The following is a 22,728-nucleotide window of genomic DNA, read 5'->3' on the forward strand; positions in this document are numbered from 1 at the left end:
AGTCACCTCTAAAATACAAAAAGAATAATGTTGAAATATATTTCCTGCATAGCTCTAGCTTACCTAAAAAAAAAAAAAAAATCCTGCATCTAGGATCACCCTATACAGTCAGAAATGTTGCTATCTAAAGAGGATTTTATCGGGTGTTAAGCACTGGGTGTACTGGCCAAGTACACAGAGGGTACATAGCATGCAAAATAATCACAGTCTCAGGTGAAACATAAGCACTACTATTTACTATTTTTAGGCAGCTGGGTTATATCACTGCATAATCATGATCATGAGAGCAACCATAACGCAACATTCCAGCAATCAAGGTATGTCCAGTCAAAGAAAAAAAGACTTGCATTTTCTGGAATGATTGGAAAAAATGATTTTTCATGGATCGATAAAGATAAATTATTGTTATAAGACTTTTTATAGCCTATGCAGAAGAAACTTTTCAGTTGTCTACAAAGGATTACAGAAATAAGTGGATCATAGAAATAATCCTAGAATAAATTGTATGAACAAAACTCTTGAAAATTTCCCTCTCTTGCTAGAAAATACAAAGTCCAGAAAAATGTTTTGAATCTACAAAAGTGCAAGGTACATTGCCATTCATGTACACCACTCAGTTGTGATAAAAAAGCAACAATACTTAATTTGCCAATGTTTTCCCATCCTTCAAATGATAATATTGGTGATAAACAAAACCTACCAATATATTAACGCTTCTTTCAATTAAGAAAGCAATTTCTTAAAATGGCTTGATACATGGGTGTGGGTGTGTGTGGGGGGAGTGGCAGTGATGCGCAAGACATTATAATTTCAAAATGTTTTTGATAGCTATTTGTTACTAGGCAGTTGAAAGGGGAGTAACCATTTGTCTGCTTAATAATTCAGTGAACCTGCATGTAAAATGTAATTCAAATGAAAAGATAAATATTACAACAGTCAAACAGTTTGAACTTTGGTACTGTATCATCATTTGTGGCTGATAGAGGAATCTTCCAATGTAACATCAATAATCTGTCAATGAATGAATGGAAAACAAAAATGATTATTTTCTTGCAGTATATATAGATTTAATGCAAAAAAGCCTGTGCTACAGATAAGGAGTTAGTTTGCTAGCATGTTTCAGTGTCCCTCCGTGAGCTAAATACTTGCTGAATCTTTGCAGTAATATACTTCAGTGTAGCATCCAGCAAACACTCTATATAGCATCAGTGAAACTGTTGGATGATTTCTTTCTTGCACACACTTCCCTTAGCCATGTTATGCATACAAAAATAGAGACCTGAATGGCAGAGTCTCAAAATAAAGCCAAATTCATAACTTTTATTTCAGTTTTACAATATAGTTTGCCCTTAATACAGTTCCAAGATAGAATTATTTTAAAGCTCTTTGATTACACAGGGTTTTCTAGGTTTCTCTAGGCCCAATTCTACACTAAATTTAAAATATTGCTTTGCTTTGATCTGAAGAGGCTTAATAAATAAATTCTGTCTTCAATTTATTCATGCAACAGATGAATGAAATGGAAGATCTCCCCTAAGTGAGGATTAGTTCCTTAAAATACAAGGGTGATTGCCTACTCTGAATTCAGGCAGAAATGCAGATATCATGTTTATCTAGTAAATGTTTGAGACTTTTGAGATTTATCCATTCTAGGCAAAAATATCTTTGGATGCAAATTTTAAATCTTGTTTGCAGGAACACAAGAATTGTTTTAATGGATCACAGCACTTGCTTCCTCCAAGAGTATCTGTGGCAAAATGTACTCTGCCCTTCCTGAGACGTTAGTATCGGCCACAGTAAGTGAGAAGATGTTGGAAAAATCATCCAAGGAAGTTTCTTTCTAATTGTCATGCATTGGTTTATCTCCATGATAACTTACACTTAGCAGGACATATATATAATTGTGTTCACTTTTCATAATTTTTTTTTAATTGATCATTTATTTTTATTGTTTTCTACTGACAATGTGTGACCATTAGAATTTGATTCCAATAACCTTTTGAAACTGTTTCCTGCTTTCTGTCACTTGGTTATAATCTGCCTAAATATATTCTTCACACTAAGTCTAAGGATTTTAATTCTTTACGTATCTGATTTTAATACCTATGTAACCACATTCCTTCTTTTTATCAAGATTCCTCTTCTGAATCAGTGCCATGGACTAGTTTTCAGTAGGAGCTTTCCATTAGAGATTTTGAAATTCATTGTATTTGATCATTATTACTTCATGCGAAAACTATAGTTATTTCTTGACCCAGGTAACTGTGTTGCTTAGGATTAAGTCAAGAACAGCCTTTTCTTTTGCAGAGTGCAGAACTAGCCATTCCAAAAAGCCATCATATGAATTGTTGAGAAATTGCCTTTCAGCAATTTGTCCTGAAATAACACTTTGCCAATCCACAGGCAAGTAGTTGGAGCAGTACACTACTGCTTTTTAAAAAATTATAAGACTGAGTTGCTTCTTTGCTTTTCCTTCACACTGCATATTCTGTATGATATTTATATTACATAATATAGGCAACCAATTGAGTTATCTAAATTAAAAGCCTAGGCTTCTTGTATAGTAAATGGAAAGAGGTAAATTGTGTTAGAGGGCCCTTAAGAGCACATCATTTAGAAAGCTGCCCACCTTGTTAACTACATAGCAGGCTCGGACACAGACACTTCTGTTAAATGCCCGAGATGATTGTGAAGAGGTCTGAACATCCCCAAAGCCTTTTATTTTTTTAAATAAGGCTGATTCAAAAAAAAAAAAAATCTGTTAAAATAATTTCACTTGACCTCCAATTTCGGTGCATGGAGATTCTCTCTCTAATTCTTGCCCCTCAGAAATTTTCTCCCACTAAAATGGAATTTCCAAGAGAATTACTATTTCCCATGTCAGTGGTCTGTCTTTTTTAGATAGATTATAACCTAAGTATCCCACATTTATTTTTATTTCAATCAATTTCAGAGAAGCTGAATATGTCATGCTTTCCTTCCATTGGTTAGGCATTCTAGTTTGCCTTTATTTGCTTTTAGTTTTTTTGTACCTATTTGAGATATAAATGAATTTGCTGTGCTAGCATCCCTAACCAATGCCTATCTTTGGCCTGCCTGCTCCTCTGCTGCTTGTGGCTTTCTTCCTAATAACAAATACCAGTTCTCCAGGCCTCTGCCATGTTCCCTTGTTGCCAGTCCATGTAATTCTGTTTTGCATGTGTGGAGTCTATGCTTTTATAAAAGCTCTCTATACTCTCAGAAGTGTTTGAGGCACTACAGAAAAACAAAAGCTCCCTTTAAGCCCTCTATACATGTGTCTGCATAGTAGTCTTTGACAAGAAAACTGGAATCATTTTAAAGAAATCACAGGGGTCCTGGAGCAAAAGCTTTTTCCTGACCAATTTAAATTTAATTTCCATGACCTCTCATACACTTCTCTGTGCTTTTGGTGTCAGGATCACAAGCTTCTCCCTACCACTTACTGCAATTTTCTCTAAATGTATTGTGTGAACTGTCATCTTCACAGCTGGTCACCAAGCTGCTGAACAGCTCTCATGGTTGCTGCACACACAGGTATAAGTATTTTGATGAATAAATCTCCTACCATTACAACTTATCGACATCTCACAGGTGTATCCCCATCTCCTAGAGGGACCACTTAGATATGTAATTGCTCCTCTCTGCAATGCTCTCTCAGTGTTTCACTATCTCCAAATCTCCTTTTATCTTAAAAAGATTTTATCCCTTCTTTATTATTTCAGAACAACATGTTATATTTATTCCACTTTACCCCCATCTGCTGGTCAAACAAAGCTGGCACATATAAACCACTAACTGCAGACGAGTGACTGGCAGAGAAAAGCAACTACTTTCTGCTTGTTTAAGGTAAGTAGCTGAACTACTTGATAGATCAACTGAGATGACTTGATTTAAAGAAAAAAAGGAAAAAAAAAGAAAGAAGAAGGAGAAGGTTCTTTAAAAGATATGGTTGCACACACATTCACTGTTACACAGCTTTAATTTTGCTGTATACTCTTATTTCTCAAACTAATCAGCATCTCTTTTCACTTAGAAAAAATAGCTTGCACTGAAAAAGTTTCTGCTTATAGTTTTTAAAATTTAGTTACTAAACAATTGGCCACTTCTGTTTCCCTCCTAAATTTCCTATTTTCATTTTAGGCATGTTTTTTATAATTTCCTGGTGTACAGCATTAATTAATGTTGTTTTTTGCTGAGTCTCACCTGGAAATACTTCAAAGGGTACATCTTCATCATTCTTCTTTTGAAATAAGCAAAATTTCTGGACGCTTGAAGTGTCTTATTGATACTAGTAGATATTTTACTTCGCTTCCAAGTGCAAGGCAAAGCTAAAATCCTAAATCTGATGGACTGTCTCGCAGGATGGCAGGGAAGATGGCTCTGCCCCTAAGCAACCTTAGTCTCCAAAGGAGAAACTAAACCTGTTTCTCTTTCAGTCAGCTCTATCAGTCTGTCCATACCCAACAGTCCCCTTTTCTTTTCTGCCCTCTAGTGACCAGTCAAGCAGGTTTCAAAAGAAACTATTTAGGTACACTCTTTAAAAATACATTCATGTATTTATTCGGCCAAGTCATGCCACTAATTTAAATATGCTATAGAGAAGAAGCTATTGGTATATCACGATTTACACTAAAAAATGGCAGTCAAATGTTTGTAAGCTGTTGATGGGTGAGCTTCTGGGGTGGTGCTAATAATAGGTGAGTTATACCCCCCTGCTTCCTCTAGAAAAGTCCTCACCAGAAGGTTGGGCATATATTTCAGCTACAGTTTTCTAAATTTACACTGCTGTACAAAAGACTGAAAGAAACCACTGAAATTTACAGGTTATTTTCTCATAAAATAAATAAAAATATAAATAAAATAAAAACTAGGTTTATTTTATGGGGGGCCGATCTCTCAAAAATCAGTGTGAGGGCTATTAAAAGACCAGTCCTGAAAGGTGCTAAGAGTCTTTGACTCACTGAATTCAAGGGGAACTGAATTGTGCTCTTAGAGTATTACACATCTAAAAATTATTTCCCCTTCACAGAGACATGGCATGGTTTTATACTCAAGCTGTCAGGAAGCCATACTGGAAAAAGGAAGCCAGGCTACAGGTAATTTTTTTAAAAAATAGCATCTTTTTAGTATAAAAATGTGGAAAAAATTGATAGTTTCCTAATTTTAGATCTGAAATAGCAATATATTTTATAAGCATGCTCTTGTTCTAACTCACTTCAACCTTTTTCCATTAGCATTTCATAATGATGTATTTTGCCAGAGTTGAAAAAGCAGACTATCAGGTATACAGTCCCTTCTTCAAATTGGAAACAGAAGCAACCAATTTCAAGTAAATTCATTTGCTATTTCTGTTGTAGACCTGAAGAAGGGTTTATGAACTCAAAAGCTTGTGTATTTTCTTCCAGCTACACTAGTTGGCCTACTAAAAGATATTCTCTCTCTCTGCAAATCTTGTTGTTCTGTCCTTTGACCATCAAAGAGATGATAACACCGCTATCACAGGTAAAATACAAAGCATTTCTCACAAGTGGTTTTTGTGATTTTCTTTTCTGCATATCAGCTGTCTGCTTTTTGCCAGAAAATGTATGGGATGATCATGTAATTAATATATACTTCAGATTTCCCTGAGGTGCTTTGATGGGTGTCCACCAAAGACTGGGGCTCAGAGGGCAGGAATGGTAACCTCCGCTGCTTGCCTGTGCCATGCGAGGAGGTGCTCAGGGTCCACTGACAGCAGAGCAGGTCTGCTGCTCCTCCAGCCAACACCACCTCTCCAAACCCACAGTTATCTAAGAGGGAAGATGATGCAGTGCTTTAGATAATAACTAGAACTTGACTCCCAACATACACATGCTTTATTTTCCTTACGTGTTGTCTGTTGGGTTTTCACAGTCAGGTTACCAGCAACTCGTTTGCCCCGCTGACATTTCAGGAAGCGAACTGCAGCACTGCAACTCTTCTTTTCCATCTGTGGAGCCTGCATGTAGAAAGGGCAGCTTTTACCATGCATAGTTTGGAGAACAAGATGTTGGGAAGGTCTGAGGTGGCTCTAGGCTGATGAGCCATATTTGATCATAGCTTACACCAGAATGGTATGGCCACATGAAAAGCAGTGGATGAATTATGTATGTGTGATAAAATCTGATAGAGACTCTGGTCATACCCTGACTTTTCCCTGCCTACTAATAATCCTGCCTGCTGAACAGAGCTTGTGAGGTAAGTGGTAAAAAGGAGACATGCCAGTGGGGTGATAAACAATGTATATGCATCATCAAGGCTGTCTGCCAAAGCACATATTTTCTGTCTCTGTGCCTGAGCTGTCTGCATTCTTCTGCCACACAACTGCAGCTATATGTATATTAGTAAATTAAATAGTGCCAGGCCATAGATACAGGCACTGGGCCTTGAGCTGTTACTGTAACATGGTTTGGGCCTGGGACAGCTAGCAGTCTCCCAAACAATTCCTGGGCACAGGTTAGGCATTAGCATGGAGCGGGGACAGGCAGCTTGGATGTAACTACCCCATTTCAGGGGCCAGGAGAGTTTAACAGCCTGGAAGTGACTAGGCTGTACCAATTAGCAGCAGGGTCTGTTTCCTGGTTTGCAGGCCATTTAATTACCAGTGTAACAATAGTCTGCAAGTTCAATTGGCTTTTGGGGCACTTATCTTTCCTGCCTTTGGAACAGAAAGCCACTGACCCTATTCAACTACCTTTCCAAAAGTAAGTGTTTTTATTTAAGTAGTATAGCGTCAGTGGAAAAAATATTTTAGAATTACTGAAAGAATCCTCTCCCAGCCGGCCCCATCCGAGCTCCCGCTTCCCCGTGCAGCCCGGCAGGCAGGCTTGCGTGCTATTTTACAGAAGGGCAGAGATGCTCTGCGTTCCTTCGTAAAACCTTGTGTTGGCAACGGCAGTCAACACTATTTCCTAATAGCGGTTTCCAAGATTAAGAAAGAAAACTATATAAATTCTACAGCATAACTCCCATTTCATAGTTACTATGCAACTACATTACTTCCTTCTGAGGAACATATTTCGCTACGTAACTGTGTAAGGAGCTGCTTTGATTACCTCATGAGGCTATTAGCAGCAGAATGCACTCTTACGCATTTTTCAGAAATAAAAAAAAAAAAAATCCCCTCAGCGGTTACCACGTGGTAACCGATCCGCCCCCGGGCTCACGCACGGCTTCGACCGCGCCGCCGCCGCCGCCCCCGGAGCCCAACGGAAACACCCGCCGCCGCCGCGCCCCGCCCCCGCTCCCACCGCGCATGCTCCGCGCGCGCCCGCGGCCCGCGCGCTCCCCCTGCGCGCGCCCGGCCCCTCGCAAGGCGCCTGCGCGGCCCCGCTCCCGGCTGTGGCTGCTGCCGCCGCCGCCGCGGGCCGCCGGCGCCCACTCCGCCGGATCCCTCCGCGGCGATGCGCCGGGCGCAGCTGGCGGCGCAGCGGCGCGTGTCGGGGCGCCGCGGCCTGTGAGCGGAGCCGGCGGCTCCTCGGCCGCCTCCTGCGGGGCCCGGCCCGGCATGGCGGGGCGGCGGTGCGCGGGCGGCACGGCCGCCCTGGCCGCCCTGGCTGAGGCGCCGGGCTGCGGCGCGGCGGCGGAGCCGGCCCGTGAGCTGTTCGAGGCCTGCCGCAACGGGGACGTGGAGCGCGTGAAGCGGCTCGTGCGGCCCGAGAACGTCAACAGCCGCGACACGGCGGGCAGGAAGTCCAGCCCGCTGCACTTCGCCGCAGGTACGGCCGCGGCGGGGCTGGCGGCGCCCCGGGGCCGCGCGGGGGCTCGGGCCTCGGCGCCCGCGCGGGCCCCGCGTGCGCGCAGCGCCCATTTTGTGGCGGTGGCGGCGCCGCGGCGGGACGGGACGGGCCCGCGGAGCTGCAGGGCCGCCGCCCGCGCGGGGTGGTCGCCGGGTGGTGCAGGTGCCCCCCCCCCAACCAAACCAAACCAAACCCAACCCGCTCGGCTGGCGCTCGGGACATCTCGCTTGAGATTTTTGCCTTTCTGTTGTGGCCTGTGAGCTTTGACAGGTGATGTGTATCGCGGGTACCGTTTCCATTGATTTTAGCAAGTCTGTCTATTTTTAGAATTTTTCCTATGAAGGAGGCCTGTCAGATCGCGCAGTTTCTAAGCTTTCTGCAGTCTTATCGTTAACAAATACACTTTGTTAATTCGGTGCTTAGATACATAAATAACTGACATCACAGAACAACTGCTTTCCCTGGCAGTTGTCCAGAGGATTGTATCCCACCTTTTTCACACAAAGACCTGATTGTGGCTGTTGTTTTCCTGTTGTTTCTTTTCATTTGATTGCAGCAATTATATGTAGGACCTCAAGACAGGTTGGCTACAAAAGGCAGCAGCTTCTCATCTGCTAAACAACATGGATTGTAATAAAGACGTTTGTTTCCTCACTGAATTGTTTTTGAAAAGGTCTCTCTTTAAGATGCCTTTTTCTCTTGTTCAGAAGACATAGTGGGTGTAAATTTCTGAAAGCCTCTTTTCAGGACAGCAGCATTTCACGGATTTAAGAAACCTGAGCACAGGAGATCCCAGGAGGCAACTTTAAAAATCCAGAGGAAAACAATTTTGCACCTACCTTTTTACATGCAGCAGTCCTGCCTGTTCACTCATCAACTCTGAACTTCTCAATAAATCATTATGTTTTACTGCATTTTGACAAAAACAAGTGTTTTTCTGTTTGGTTGCGTTTTGTTTTGTTTGTGCCTGGTCATATAATGTTGAGATTTGGTCTGCCTCTCTGGACAGGTGTGATCTGGCTTGGGTTTGGAAAACAGAACTTCTGATCTATAAAAAGCTTTTTCTTTAAAAAGTACAAGATGAAAAGTTCATGTGTCTGTTAGACTTCTAATGTTAAACAGAATGGTGTGTAAATGGGAGAGGCCATGGCCATGCTTATGTCTCCTTCAGACTTGATATAGAGAAATTATTAATGGCGCCTCTCAGAAGACTGCAGGATTTGCCAAAACGTTATGATTAAGATCTGGCATAAAATACTTGCATAATTTCTTGATTTAGCAGTCTTCCACAGCTTCAGATGGCACTCTTGTGCTGTCAGCCTACCTGCAGTAGACTCAGGTAGGAAGATAGTCATAAGTAACTCCTTCATTTTGGTTGGGTTTTTTTGTTTTGCTTTTTTCCTTGTTATTCACAGATTGAATAACACAGTTTCCCGTCTCTGGAGGAATTACATTCCAGGAGGTAAAAGCAAAAGTCTGTGGTGTCCTTGCTTTGTTTAGGCTAGGTGTGTGTACGTATTTGTTCTTAGAAAATAGGCTATGAAACTTCTTCAACTAGTTTCATTCAGTTTCAAGACTTTTTTTTATGGAAGAGGCTAAAATATGAAAATAGATTTTGTATTGCCTTTTTTTTCTCATTTGCAATGGCATTCTAATTTGAATTCAGGTTCCAATTTTTAAGGGTTTTTTTTCCCCCCCCAGATCTTACCTATCTATTTACAGGAGACCAAAAAAAAAATAAAAAACTTCTTTGTGTATGTGTTATTTTGTAAAGATGGATTTTAAAAATTATTGTAACTGCAAGCTTTCCCTGGGCATGTGCCACTGTTAAAAGCAATACATATTGAGATCTTAGTAAAGTTTGCTCTCTAGATTTTTGCAATTTGCAATTTTGCCTGTGGCAAATATATTGTAGCGATGTTTAAGTCAACAGTTCACTAGTCTTTGCAGCATATTGGGCTCAGTCTTCTCTCACCATAAGTCACATGCTTATTTAAAGGCAGTCAGTCCTTTTCATTGCAGTGCATATCAACCTGAAAGTATCACAATGTTTTAGGGACTTGGCAGGAACCAAAATGCCTTTACTGCAAGGTATAACTCATCTGAAAACCAAAGGACTGGGGTAGGGGAGAAGAACCAGAGCTAAAAAGTAGAACAATTGTTTCTGTCTCTTTTCATCCTGTCAAAATGAGATGAATGTCAATAGAATGTCTGCTGACACAACAGTGATTATTGGCAACATACAGTTACAATTTTCTGTTGTGATTGATGTTCAGGATTTGTAAGCTAAAAGTTTACAACTTTTCAGATGAACAGAACAGCTACTTGGCCATCATAGACAGTAGAAGACTGTCAACTGGAGACCTCGATTAGCCTTCTACTCTGCAGTCAGAATAAAGTGTTCATGATGAAGACAGCAATTATTTGGCACAAGCGTGGATTGTGATACTATTTATTTGGTCTTTTTCTAGAAGCTCAAGAGCCAAAAATAAAAATACTTTAAAATGGCAGCATATTTTTTACTAAGTATTGAAATTATCCTTGCAGTGGTGGACTAATAGCAAAGAGGAACAGTAACAGTAGATATTGGCTTCCTTTTCTGTGCTGGCAAAGGCTGTCTTCTCTTTCCACTCCCAGCGAGAACAAGAGAGAGGAGGGAGAGGCCGTTGTACAGAGATTGGCTACCTCCTCTGTACACATATGTCCTTTGTAAAATAATGAGAAAATACTTCTGTTTCCACATATGGTGCCCTCTTGTACAAATGCTTCTACAAGGAAGTAAGGAATCCCTGCTGTGCACTTACTGCTGAGGAGAAGTTACAGAAAATGGTACAAAGCAAATAATCTGTTGTCTCCACATTCAAATAACTACAAGTAGTTTGGGCATGTTGCTGTACTACTTCGGAGATTTTCCAAATGGATGCTGGTTTTGCACTGAGGAAGGCTATGGGTTGTCCATGAATTATATGTGATTGAACCCATTTACTAGAGAACTAATTCACCTGTCAGTCCTCTGTATCTATAATGGGATTTACCACAGCTGAGTAATTATCCATTTTGGTATTGATTCCCACTAAGTTTAGCACTTCATATTCAAAACCATGGATGTGCATCAAAGCTTCGAGGGACAGGCATATCTTCTGTACAAAAAATGAATGATGTTTATCCACCAGAGGCACTACTTCTAGGCAGCAAATTGGATCAAAGGTCTTTCTAATGTAACTAAAGTAGTTTCTGTAAAACATTTTTTATTTTTTGGTACCAAAAGAAGATACCAAGCAGTCTATTGTGGAACACAGCTTTGATGATATCTTTGCAGGACTCTGGCATTTCTGAAAGGCGTTGTCTGAGTAGATCCTGTGAGAACATACCAAATTTTGAGTATGTATTCAGACTGAAACAGAATTTTAGGAAATTTTGAAGGTATAGAAAATTCCAGAGGAAACATTTAAGAAAAATAAAAATATTTATAATAGTTATGAAAGCTACATTTACTTTATTTATGAATGAGAAATATGTTGCATATAATCTAATATATAAAAGATAGGGCTGTATGGATATATGTTGCATAGATACTGATTTTTATTTTGGCGGCAGAAGCATGCATGTGCAGTGAATATGACTTACTGTGCCTGTGCAGAGAAATTGTTCTGGCATGCATGGTAGATCTGATCCAGTTCGCATTTCTAGTGTATGGGGTTTGTGGCTCATATTCTGTTAGTTTGATTTGTGTCTGCACAATAGCACAAGCTGGTGACCTACAGGATATGGTTCTATAGGAGTTAGAGTGCCTAGCAAAGTAAGATTTGAATTATATAACCAAATGTACTTTGAAGAGTTGAAGCACATCTCTGTTTGGTGACCATTGCTCTGAAAGTATCTTGGTGTTCATTCTGGGATTAAAAAGTTTCACGTAACAGCATCTTTATAATCCATAGAAAGTTACGGGGAGTGTGGTTCCTTACCAGACATTTGAGGGAGGAGGAAAGAGAGAGATTTTAAAAAGGTTTTTCTGAAGACATTTCCTGGCTTCTTTGTCTTTGGCACATTTAACTTGTATATGGGATCTCCTCTCAGCATGGCTAACTAATGGCATTTATAGACTTGGCACAAAAAATAGTAGGATCCAGAAATTGCTTAAAATTGCAACATTTGTTTTTTGAGCTCTTAACAGCAAAGGTGAAAGCTACTCCTGCTCCAGGTTTTCAGTTGTCAGTCTGGAAGAAGAATTTGCTAAATAGACCATGCTATGAAAAGATTCACGGTGGTAACTAAAATGCTAGCGTGTCTTTCTGTCTGCTCTGTAATTTTGTCACTGAAATACTGTGTAATCATCAGGCATAAACATAATTTCTGGGTTATGTTGCCCTTGAATTCTCTCTACTCAGTGACTTTCCATGGATGATTTATAACAAAGTTTGAATTTGTTACAGCCTGAGTATAATTGTTATTTGTAATTGCGTGATGATTTGGTCTGAGGGAAAAGCTCCAATAAAGAGAATTCATCCCCAGTTCTTGATCTCTTTGGGGAAAAAGGTTTGCAATTCAGAAATTTAAAGCAAGGAAGGGCAAGTCCTATACACGTTTTTTTTCCTGTCATGTACTTAGAACAAATCTGATATGTACCAGTCTATGGCTTTTACCTGCCTAATAATCCCTGAGACCCACCCAGACCCTCATGAAACCTTTGAGGGAATTTTGTTGGCAGTGTCTTTTAGAGCATAACCATACAGGCATAATGACTATAAACAAAAGTCCTAAGTCATTCTAGCCTCTTGTGAAGATGTTAGAGAAAGCATAGACACAGTTGATAAATGTTTGAGATACTGGTTTATTTGCTATTATATAAATGTGCAAGATACAGCTAATATTAAATTATAGTAAATATAGAATTGGCTTATAAGAACAATTACTTTACTTATATATTTCTAGTCCCAAATGTCTAAATAGGCAAATTTTTTGCTACCCACCAGCTTAAATGACAGGATTGGAAAACTGTGCCACAGAATGTAAGAGCCTGTTTGTGCTTCAGTCGTGATCAAATATTTATAATCGTATTGGGCATCAGTGAAATTAGAACTTATGAATATCTTTAAATTATGGTTGTGCATACTCTTATAATAAATTTATTCTATAGAGAATGGTCTCTTAGATGATTTTTTCTGTCCCTAAGGGTCTACTTAAGTGATAATTCCAAAGATGAAAACTGTGTGTATTATATTAATCGTCCTTAGAAAGCAGACAGCCAGGATTCTAGAGTTTTAGCCTTAGAGCAGTGCAGCTCAGCTGCTTTTTTAATATAAGCAGTGTGGTTCTGTAAAATACTTTTTCATGCTGTATAACTATTTTTAAAGTCTGAAATATGAATTGTACATGCATTGGCTTCTAGCCAGCCTTACCCCCTACTGCTGCCTGGGCTCAGCTGTTGGTCCTTCTGCAAACTGACTGCAGGTTGGCAGAGTATTGTGGGCACTGGCTTTTAAAGACCACTAGTCTTCCATGTACTTTAGAAGTTAAAAATCCCACAGCCATTGCTTCTAATTACTGGAACTACTGTAGTGCACTTGTGAGCTACTGTAACACCTACTGATTTATCAGAGTCTCAGTGTGCCAGGCACTATGTAATTGCAGAACTGAAAGATGGTTACATTAATAACAGCTTATGCCTTCCTAAAAAGTAGCCATGTGAACAAGAATATAATCAAACTTATTTTTCAGCCTTTTAAAATTTGCATTGTTCAGAGACAACAGTAATCTTTAATATTATTTGGTTTAAAAGGCAAATTTTTCCATTTATTCAAGTATCTTAATTTTTACTTTCTGTATCATTGAAAGGCTTTCTTTTGATTAAACGTGGTTACGGTAAAGTACTGCATCAGTTTAAAAGTTTGAAGGAGAGTTCTATTTCTTGACTCTGTTCCCTAAAGTGAATACTTCGAGGACTGAACGGATAAGAAAATTAATACTGAAGAGGGAATTACTTTCAATAGTTTTCAGATGGTAGCTACTCATTTTATACCAGTATAAATGTGCATCATACTGTCATGGCAATTCAAGAATGTATCCACGTTGAGCTGTATCAGTTATAACAGCTTAAGTGGTGGTGGATTTTTGTTCTTGTTCTTAAAGCATGTGGTCAGGATAGTAGTCATTGGTATAAAATTTGTCTCGTGATCTGAATGTGACTAGTATGTTTTCTGAAAATAATGCTATAAGTTCCCTTAAATCTGTAATTATTTTAAGCAGCTGTGAGAATTTCTGCCATTTTCTTGTACAAGGTCTGGCACTCAACTGTTTTGTATCTTGGGGAAAAAGATAAGGATTCAGTTGTGTCATATCCATGTCAGATCCGTGTCACACGAATCCATTGTAACTATGAATTGTGAACATTCAGTGACTAGTTACAGGAAACAGTAAAATCTTGGGTCCTGTCTGTTAAGTTTTTGTCTTGAATGTAATTCCTTAAGTTCAAGATAAAAGCTGCATCAACTGCTGCCTGATTCCATCCTTTGCAAAACATCCCTGGAGGCTTTCATAATCTCCCCTGCTGTGTTCATTGGTCATCAAGTGGGATTCTTGTACTGAATCATAAAACAAATATTAGCTTTAACAGCCATAGAGGTGGGTTATTTTGTTGTCAGTGTTCTGCTCTTTTTTTATGTTTTCAAGAAGCTGTTGATCCTTGTTCCAGAAATCTCGAAAACTATTTTTCTGCTAATTTTAGTGTCGTTCTTAGGGGTTTCATAACTAGCCTTAGTGTGTAAATGCTTCTTTAGTGAGGAATGCCGGTTGTGATTTTATGGAAGTTTGTTGTTTTACTCTGGATATGTGGGACAGAGGATTTTCTTCCCCCACCCCCAAACCTTTCTTCCCTAGCAGATGACACAGAGCTCTCTTATCTATTCCAGGTTTTGGTCGGAAGGATGTAGTTGAATATTTACTTCAAAGTGGTGCCAATGTCCACGCTCGAGATGATGGAGGCCTTATTCCTCTTCATAACGCTTGCTCTTTTGGTCATGCCGAAGTTGTCAATCTTCTCTTGAGGCATGGTGCAGATCCTAATGCTCGGGATAATTGGAATTACACTCCTCTTCATGAAGCTGCTATTAAGGGCAAGACGGATGTCTGCATTGGTAATTTTCTCCCATTCTTCCTGTGACTGACTCATTTTTTTCGTTACTAAAAAAAAAAAAAAAACCTTTGAAAAATGTTTTTATTCTAAGAAGCTACACCTAATATAAGGATTAAATCCAAAAATATTTTGTAAACTTAAACTCATATGCAATATTACCTGAGAAAATAACTGTATTTTTTAGATCTGTTTTTGATAATTCCCTAAATATAATGGTTCACACTGACTTCATGAGGAAGGAGCTTCAGAGCAATGTAATGGAACTAGATTCACTTCAGGCTCAACTCTATCCTGCCTTCTGCTGTTACTCACAGTGCAGAGTAGTGAACAGAACTGTTTTTAATAATGGATTCATTTTGTCTCTCTGCGTAGCAGCTATATTAATTAGTTAAGCGTATGAGCTAAACTTAAACAAGGTGAATACATTGTATTGACCTTATGTTTGCTTACACAAGCCTAAGACTTAGGAAGAGGTAGAAGTGTATGTGTGTGGTAAAGAAGCTGTTTTTTGGATTGAGCTGTTTCCTTCCATTTAATTTATTCAGGAGCACATCTGGAGGATTGGATATCCAACACTGCATTTTTGGCCCCAGTACCAGTGAAAGGTCTAGAAAGATGCATGGCCTGCTACTTTTGTGTACAATTTAGGGCATAGTCACTCATGGTTTTGAGGCAGCAGGCTCTGGACCTGATGAGAGGTAGCTATCATTCTTTTGGGGTGTTTTAGTCACAGTCTTTCAAATGAGAATGCCTGCTGTCAGACTGAGAGTGTTCCACTTCTGCTCTGCTCTTGTCTCATAAAATGTGTCTAGGCACGTTTTGCTAGTTAAACTGTTCACAGACAATGTTAAGGAATTTTTGACATACAGAATTCGAGAGAGGAGGTTAGGACTGATAACTAGATTTTTTTCTTTCGTTGCTTCCTGTTTAGACAAATGATACGTTTCAATAGCTCCTATAGAGTTGTCTGCCTTATAGAGTTGTTTTCTCATGAAAACTTTGCTATTTTGTAGTATTGCTGCAGCATGGTGCTGAACCAACCATCCGTAACACAGATGGAAGAACAGCTTTGGATTTAGCAGACCCATCTGCAAAAGCAGTGCTGACTGGTAAGTGACAGTCTTTATCTGTAATTCATTTAGAACACGTTATGGCTAATAACACTCGAACAGAATACAATACTCTGTTTTCTTCCTCTGATACTGGCTTTATAATTCTAAATAGAAAATTCCCCTGTGGCCTTTGTCATCTCAGAATGTATTCAGTCATGGGATGTGTTCTGGATAAATAGTTTATTGTGCTAGTTCAGTAATGATCTGTAAAATTTTTAGCACTTGTGCTCTCTAAAATTTGGAGGAGGAGGCTAAGTATTAAATTTCCACTCATAAACTTCACATATATAGCTATTTATTTAACAGCTAAAGAAATTCACTTTTGACTTTCAGGTGAATACAAGAAAGATGAACTCTTAGAAAGTGCCAGGTATGCATTTCTACGGAAGACATCTTGAATTTAGTTGTATTTTCAGAATTGTCTGAGGGTTTGTATGTAATGAATATAATATTAGCTTTTGAGCTGCCTTTCCCTCTAGATGCTAAGCTTGGACTGTTGTCTGTGAATAAAACTACTAGAATAAGTGTATAAATACATTTTTGTTTTGCCTTTAATGCGGTCAATACAGAGGGAAATATATAACTTAGAACGGATTTGTAGAATGTAACAGCAAGCAAAAACACAAGAACATAATAAACTACTAACAATAGGGATAAAAAGAATTCTGCTTATTTCGTATCTTGTTTTTTAGGAGTGGAAATGAAGAAAAGATGATGTCTCTTCTTACACCATTAAATGTTAACTGCCATGCGAGTGATGGTAGAAAGGTATTTTTTTTGTCTAAAACCTGCTTTAACATTAGGTCGTTCTTAAAGATTTCAGGGTTACCATTTGACCAGATTTTAAGAATGTTAAACATGGATTCTGTATATTTTCTTAACTATTTGTGTGGAAAAAGAATGTGCTAGCTGATTATGCTTTTTAACCTTAAAAGGACTGTGCAAGTACTTCTATCTAGGAGCAATAAATTAACATCATCTCAATTGAAATTTCTGCTTCACATCTGCAGTGAGAAAGAAGGGAAGCCTTTCATAGATTATTATAGTTACCATGTAATAAAGAAATATAAGTAGGCCCCTTGTTCACCCAAAACCCTAGGCAAGTTACTGCCACTGTTTCAGAATCAGGCTAATTATCGCTGTAAGTATTGGTAAAGATATATTTGCAAATACATTCAAAATCTCCATTTAAAAAAATTGTGCTAGACCCCCAAGCTAAGCCTATAGCCTACTGAAGCTGAGTTAGCTAATTTTGGTGTCCTGGTTGTTCTCGTTAAGTATGTGTACTCCATCTTTTTAGTTTGTTAATTTTTGTTTGAACCCGTTTCTCTGTGTTAGGCTTTGCTGTAAGATACTGGGATCTCCAAAATACCTAAGCATCTCTATTTTCTCACCTTCTAAGCATGAGACTGAACCTTTAAAAATGTACAAAGTCATTGAGTTGATGAATTTGTAAATGAAGAGTTTGTAAATTCTGTTGCTTTTTAGCTCTGTGCTTGGTGCTGCTGACTGGTATTCTGGGTTTTCTAGAAAGAGCATAGAGCAGTTATCTGACTACTCTGTGGAGGGGGAGAAGGTAGAAAAGAAGGTGAAGATTGCCATGTATCCCATTAACTTATGCACTCACAGGTGTGGATAACCATCTCTGATGATTTTTAAACTTAACCTATTGATTGTCAGGGAGACCTATTTATAATTTAGCAGTCAGTGCTTGTAACAGCCTCCTTAACTCCCCTTTAGCAAAGGGCTATAGTTTGTCCCAGCAGGTAAGAGTATTTATAGTTATGGTAAGCTAAAATATAGAAATGGATTGCAGGACTCAAAAGTCTATTAAGAGGGCTTTCATTGCCAGAATGTATTAGTGATTAAATAAATTTAGGATTTGTGTTTATTGTAACTAGAAGAGTAGTCAGTAAAGAGTGAATGTAGTTATTAAATGTCTGATTCAAGCACTCTTTTTTTTGGGGGGGGGGGGGGAACGATGACGACAAGTATTTTAAGGACCTGAGTAATTAAAGCTGTTAACAAGTATTGGGAAAAAAAACAATTGATTTTGTGTTGCTGATTACTTCTACATTCTGCCTTTTCAGTCAACTCCTTTACATTTAGCAGCTGGATATAACCGTGTTAAAATAGTGCAGCTGTTACTGCAGCATGGAGCTGATGTGCATGCTAAGGATAAAGGGTAGGTTCATTTTTTTTCCTGGGTTCAGAATAAACAAACTTTTCAAAATTAAGCTGTATTAAAGAATATTAATACCATTTTAACCATGAAAGTTTTCTAATTTGAGGCCGTTATGCCATCTTTTACCTTTTTGTCGTGACAAAAATACAAAGTGCATGGTCTTAAGTCTTGTGAAGCAGCACAACCCAAACTGAGTTCACCGTAAAATGTGCTGGGGTTTTTTAGATATCATTAAACAACATACTATCTTTTGTTTAATAATATACTCTCATATACCACTGTGGAGTCAAATGTTTTAATGGTTGAATCAGTGATAAAATGATGAAAAGTTGAAGATCTGTTTCTCAAAGGCTTTATTTGGACTACATTTTTAAGCAACTCAGGAAATCCAGTGAAATATAGACCTGTAAGTTTATTTACAATTGCACAAAATATAAGAAACCTGTTTTTAAAAACGTGTATGTACATTAAAGATTGTGGAAAGCAACTTTTACTCCTCCTTTTTCCTCAGATCACTTCAAAGATACATAAATAGCTGCCTGATAAGAGGGCTTCAAGTGTCCCCTGGGGCTGAAATTCACTTTTGTCAGTCCTTGCTCCCTTAATAGCCCACAGTGAAAGAATTCACTTGGGGGAATTTCTCAGTTGCTCCAAGACAGCTCAGCTCGAGAGAGTATGAAGACAGCCTTAAAAACACTGTAGCTCTGCTGTCATTGTAGAACATTGTACAGTTGCTTAAACATTAGTCAGTAAGACTCCTTTAGTTTCCAAGGGAGAAGATAATCTTACAGCAATGTTCTTGTGAAAAAGGAAATAATTACTGTCACTCCTGAAAAGCTCCTGCAAATAGTTCTTTCTGCTTAGGGTTCCAAGTCTGTCAGAGAAACCATTTCATATGCAATAAGACACTGTAATTCATTTCTATTTTTGGTCACTTTTAATGGTGGTTGTTCTGAATAACACTGTAGAGTTTTTCTGGGTTCTTCCCCAGCACATTATGTCCCCTCAACTTCATTTAAGTGTCTCAGTTACTATTTTTGTAAAGTGTTCAACATGCAATGTACTGTTATTTGCAGTGTTCTAGATAAAATTGTAATTGAAATGTGTGATAACATATTCCTTCCCTTCTCTCCTACACAGAGATTTGGTTCCACTTCACAATGCCTGTTCCTATGGTCATTATGAAGTAACAGAGCTTCTAGTAAAGGTTGGTCTTTGAAGAGATTAAGTTAAATTGAATAATATTGCATAAGAACAGTTTGTAATAGACTATTGAAAGTTGCATATCTTTTATTTTGTACTTAGATTTACAAAGCTTAAAAAGAATGGTTGATTCGTTTTGCTGTCCATGTTAGTTAGTGATTATCAAGCTGGAGCTAAATCTCAACAGCACCTTCTGCTTGCAAGAAAGTTTTCTCCTTACAAACATGCTTTCTGGTTTTTTCCCCTCTCTTGGCTCCAAAGTTGAATGTTTTTGTTACCACTATGCAAGTGTTCCTTCTCTTAACCCTCCCATCCCCCATGCAAAAAAATCCACAAAAAATAAAAACTGAGGAGTATTGTGAGTTTGACAACAGAAAAATGTTTCGGAGGACGCAGTATGAAAAGGGGGTTTGGAAAGTGTATTGGTAAAGATTGTAAATGTTTAAGATTAAAGAATAATCATTCTCTTTACAACATCAATTCTGGCCCTGAATCATAGTCCTCACCCCAAAGAAAGAAAGTGTGTCAACCTTCATAGCATAAGTGAACTCTCAGAACCAAAGTGGCTTATCTGGATTACATTAATCTTGAAGATAAAGTATGATACACTACTAAACATTAAACCAGGGGCTCCAAGATGTGGCTTGAAAGATCTGACTGTTGTCCACAAAAGGACTTTTGAACTGTGTCTATTTTCAGCTGCTGCAGCAAATCATGAACATGCTGCGGGGTTTCTCTCAGATGACCGTGGATGTTTGGATGCTCAGGGACTAGCTGTTGGTCAACCCTGTACATCTCAGTCCGCATTAATTCCTTTTATTTTTCTATTTCTTTACCAAAAATTAAGTAACAAGTGATTAAAATAAGTATGTATCATAATAACTTAAAATAGTCAAGCGGTGGGGGAGACCATGCCCTACCAGACTTGCTTCCAGACAGAAGTTAAGGTACCTAAAGAATGTTACTGGTGAAGAATTACATAGAAATTAAACACCTGAGAGTATTACTTGCAGAACCTTTACTTAAATCATTTGAGTCCAAATCAACTTTAGGTGCCTACCTCCTTTAGATATTTAGCCTTCATCTCTCAAGGGATATTCACAGAGCATATCTTTATCTTTGTGAAACTGTTCACTGTAGACTTTTTCTAGAGCAACAAGAAACAGAAGCTTGTTCAAATGTGATTTGGAGCGGGTGAACTAGGCTCTTCCTCTGATTTGTCCAGTAGCAGAGCTCCTCTCTTTTTAGAGAAGCTGGAGAAAGCCTGAAGAGACTAGTCTTCCTGTGGCTTCTGCAAACGTATCTTTGGGAGACCGGACGATTAAAAGCTGCAATGTGCTGAAATATTCTGTCAGTGGAGATGTTATATTAAAGATGAATGTCTGGAGAATATCTTGGAAAGTGTTTGCATACGTGCATTGATTTTAACCATCTATTGCATTGAAATTAATGACAGAAGTCTTTTTCTAATAATCTGTTTTTGATATTGCATCTTTTTTACCCCTTTCCCTTTCAAGCATGGAGCATGTGTGAATGCAATGGATCTGTGGCAATTCACTCCTCTGCATGAAGCAGCTTCTAAGAACAGGGTGGAAGTGTGTTCTCTTTTGTTAAGTTATGGTGCTGATCCAACACTGTTGAACTGTCACAACAAAAGCACCATTGACTTGGCTCCAACACCCCAATTAAAAGAACGATTAGCATGTGAGTATAAAGTGAGCTCAGTTCTTCAGTTATAGATTGTAATATATACTTAGGTTTTCTAGACAATGAAATGCCAGGAATCATATTTGGAAAATGCTTACACTTTTCAAGCAATTGTGCAATGTTTGACAGTACCTTTCACTGTTTAGGATAAGAGCTTTATATAATTTGAGGTTGCTGTATTTTTCTGAACATAGGCATTTAAAATAGTTTTATTTTAAGTTCTACAATCATCTGGTTGCAATGGCTTTTGTAGCTTTTTCATCCCTGAATATACGCTTCCCTTCACAACCTCGCCAGTACCCTTTCATTTTCCACACTTATTCCTGTCATTGCATCAAGGCTGTTGAAATATTTATCTTTATTGCACTGTGTTTTGTTTGAACAAAAGAAAAACCTTAATTGTTTAGAATGCTAAATACATGTGTTTTGAGTGCGCTGCCATGATTAAAATTTCAAAGAAATTGATGAAGGGCATTCATTTTGTCCAGCAGACTTGAAGGGTTGACAGGAATGTCCTCAATTTCTTTCTGTGAGTGGACAAACAGTAACTTTCCAGAGTATGTACGCAAATGACCTTTACATACTATATTAGGCCACACGTTAACAACTAGATGTGGTTTTCCAAAGGGAGGTCAGAAATAAAGGTTTATTTATATTTGGACTCATACATATGCAAAGAGCGGAACCTAGAACAGTGGTGAGTGAAATAGATCTTGTTCAGACAGCTTGGATGTCTCTGGCTTTGGTTTGGAGGCAATCGGGGTATGTTTCTGTATTGTTTTGATTTACTAGCTAATAAATTTTGTTAAATGATTTAAAAGCTTAGGTCTTTGAGTTTGAAATGTCTGCATAGGGAAAGATGCCCCTTAACTATCTTACCAACAAAGAAAATGAATATTTTCTCTAACTGAAAGAAACAATCCACTTGATCCTGCTAGAATTAAGGAGTGTAACCTTCTGTTTTTTTTGTTGTTGTTGTTTTTGTTTGTTTGGTTTTTTTAAGATGAATTCAAAGGTCATTCGCTGCTACAGGCTGCAAGAGAATCAGATGTAGCTCGCATAAAGAAACATCTTTCTTTGGAGACAGTGAACTTCAAGCATCCCCAAACACATGAGACAGCATTGGTAACGTTTCAGGATTTATTAATTATTTTGCATATATTGTGGCTGACCTAAAAATAGTAGGTAATAGTCTGAAGATTTCTGTGATGAACAGTGTAATTCAGACCAAACGGCAGTATGCATTGTCTAACTAAAAAAATCAAGTAGCACTGATTTATATTTTGTTGCTTGAAGTTAATGTTAAGACTAATCAAATTTGCCAGTTTTATTTAGGTTGTGGAAATTGTTTTTCTTCTCTTTTTCTCTAGAATAGTCTAGTTCTAAGCAACAGCAAGCTATGTGTGTTAGCTTTGTTTGTTTGTTTTTAAGGCCTAAAGTTTTCCAGCAATTATTGGAGAGTGTGTGTTGGAAAATACCAGAGTTAATCCATGAGCCCATGTGGAATCTCTTGAATTAATAAGCTTCTACATGGTTTTTTTCTGTCGACTTTGCACAGAACCAGCTCTTAGCTTTCAGCTGATCAGCAAGTAGTAAAATCTGTGTGTTGTG

The 22,728-nt window shown here is 38.4% G+C and overlaps 1 protein-coding gene across 1 annotated transcript in view; it reads left to right on the forward strand.

Annotated features, from left to right (window-relative positions):
• Window positions 1–7,546: 7,546 nt before the first annotated feature.
• Window positions 7,547–22,728, forward strand: part of TNKS2 (tankyrase 2) — a 33,604-nt gene continuing 18,422 nt past the window's right edge. Inside the window, exons 1-9 of the mRNA XM_067300055.1 lie at window positions 7,547–7,757; window positions 14,687–14,911; window positions 15,924–16,019; window positions 16,356–16,392; window positions 16,715–16,790; window positions 18,113–18,207; window positions 19,348–19,414; window positions 20,928–21,114; window positions 22,121–22,242. Of these exons, the coding sequence (XP_067156156.1) occupies window positions 7,547–7,757; window positions 14,687–14,911; window positions 15,924–16,019; window positions 16,356–16,392; window positions 16,715–16,790; window positions 18,113–18,207; window positions 19,348–19,414; window positions 20,928–21,114; window positions 22,121–22,242 (1,116 nt within the window). The remainder of the gene's footprint in view (window positions 7,758–14,686; window positions 14,912–15,923; window positions 16,020–16,355; window positions 16,393–16,714; window positions 16,791–18,112; window positions 18,208–19,347; window positions 19,415–20,927; window positions 21,115–22,120; window positions 22,243–22,728) is intronic.

The sequence above is a fragment of the Apteryx mantelli genome, chromosome 7, assembly GCF_036417845.1.
Source record: "Apteryx mantelli isolate bAptMan1 chromosome 7, bAptMan1.hap1, whole genome shotgun sequence".
Classification (NCBI taxonomy): Eukaryota; Metazoa; Chordata; class Aves; order Apterygiformes; family Apterygidae; genus Apteryx; species Apteryx mantelli.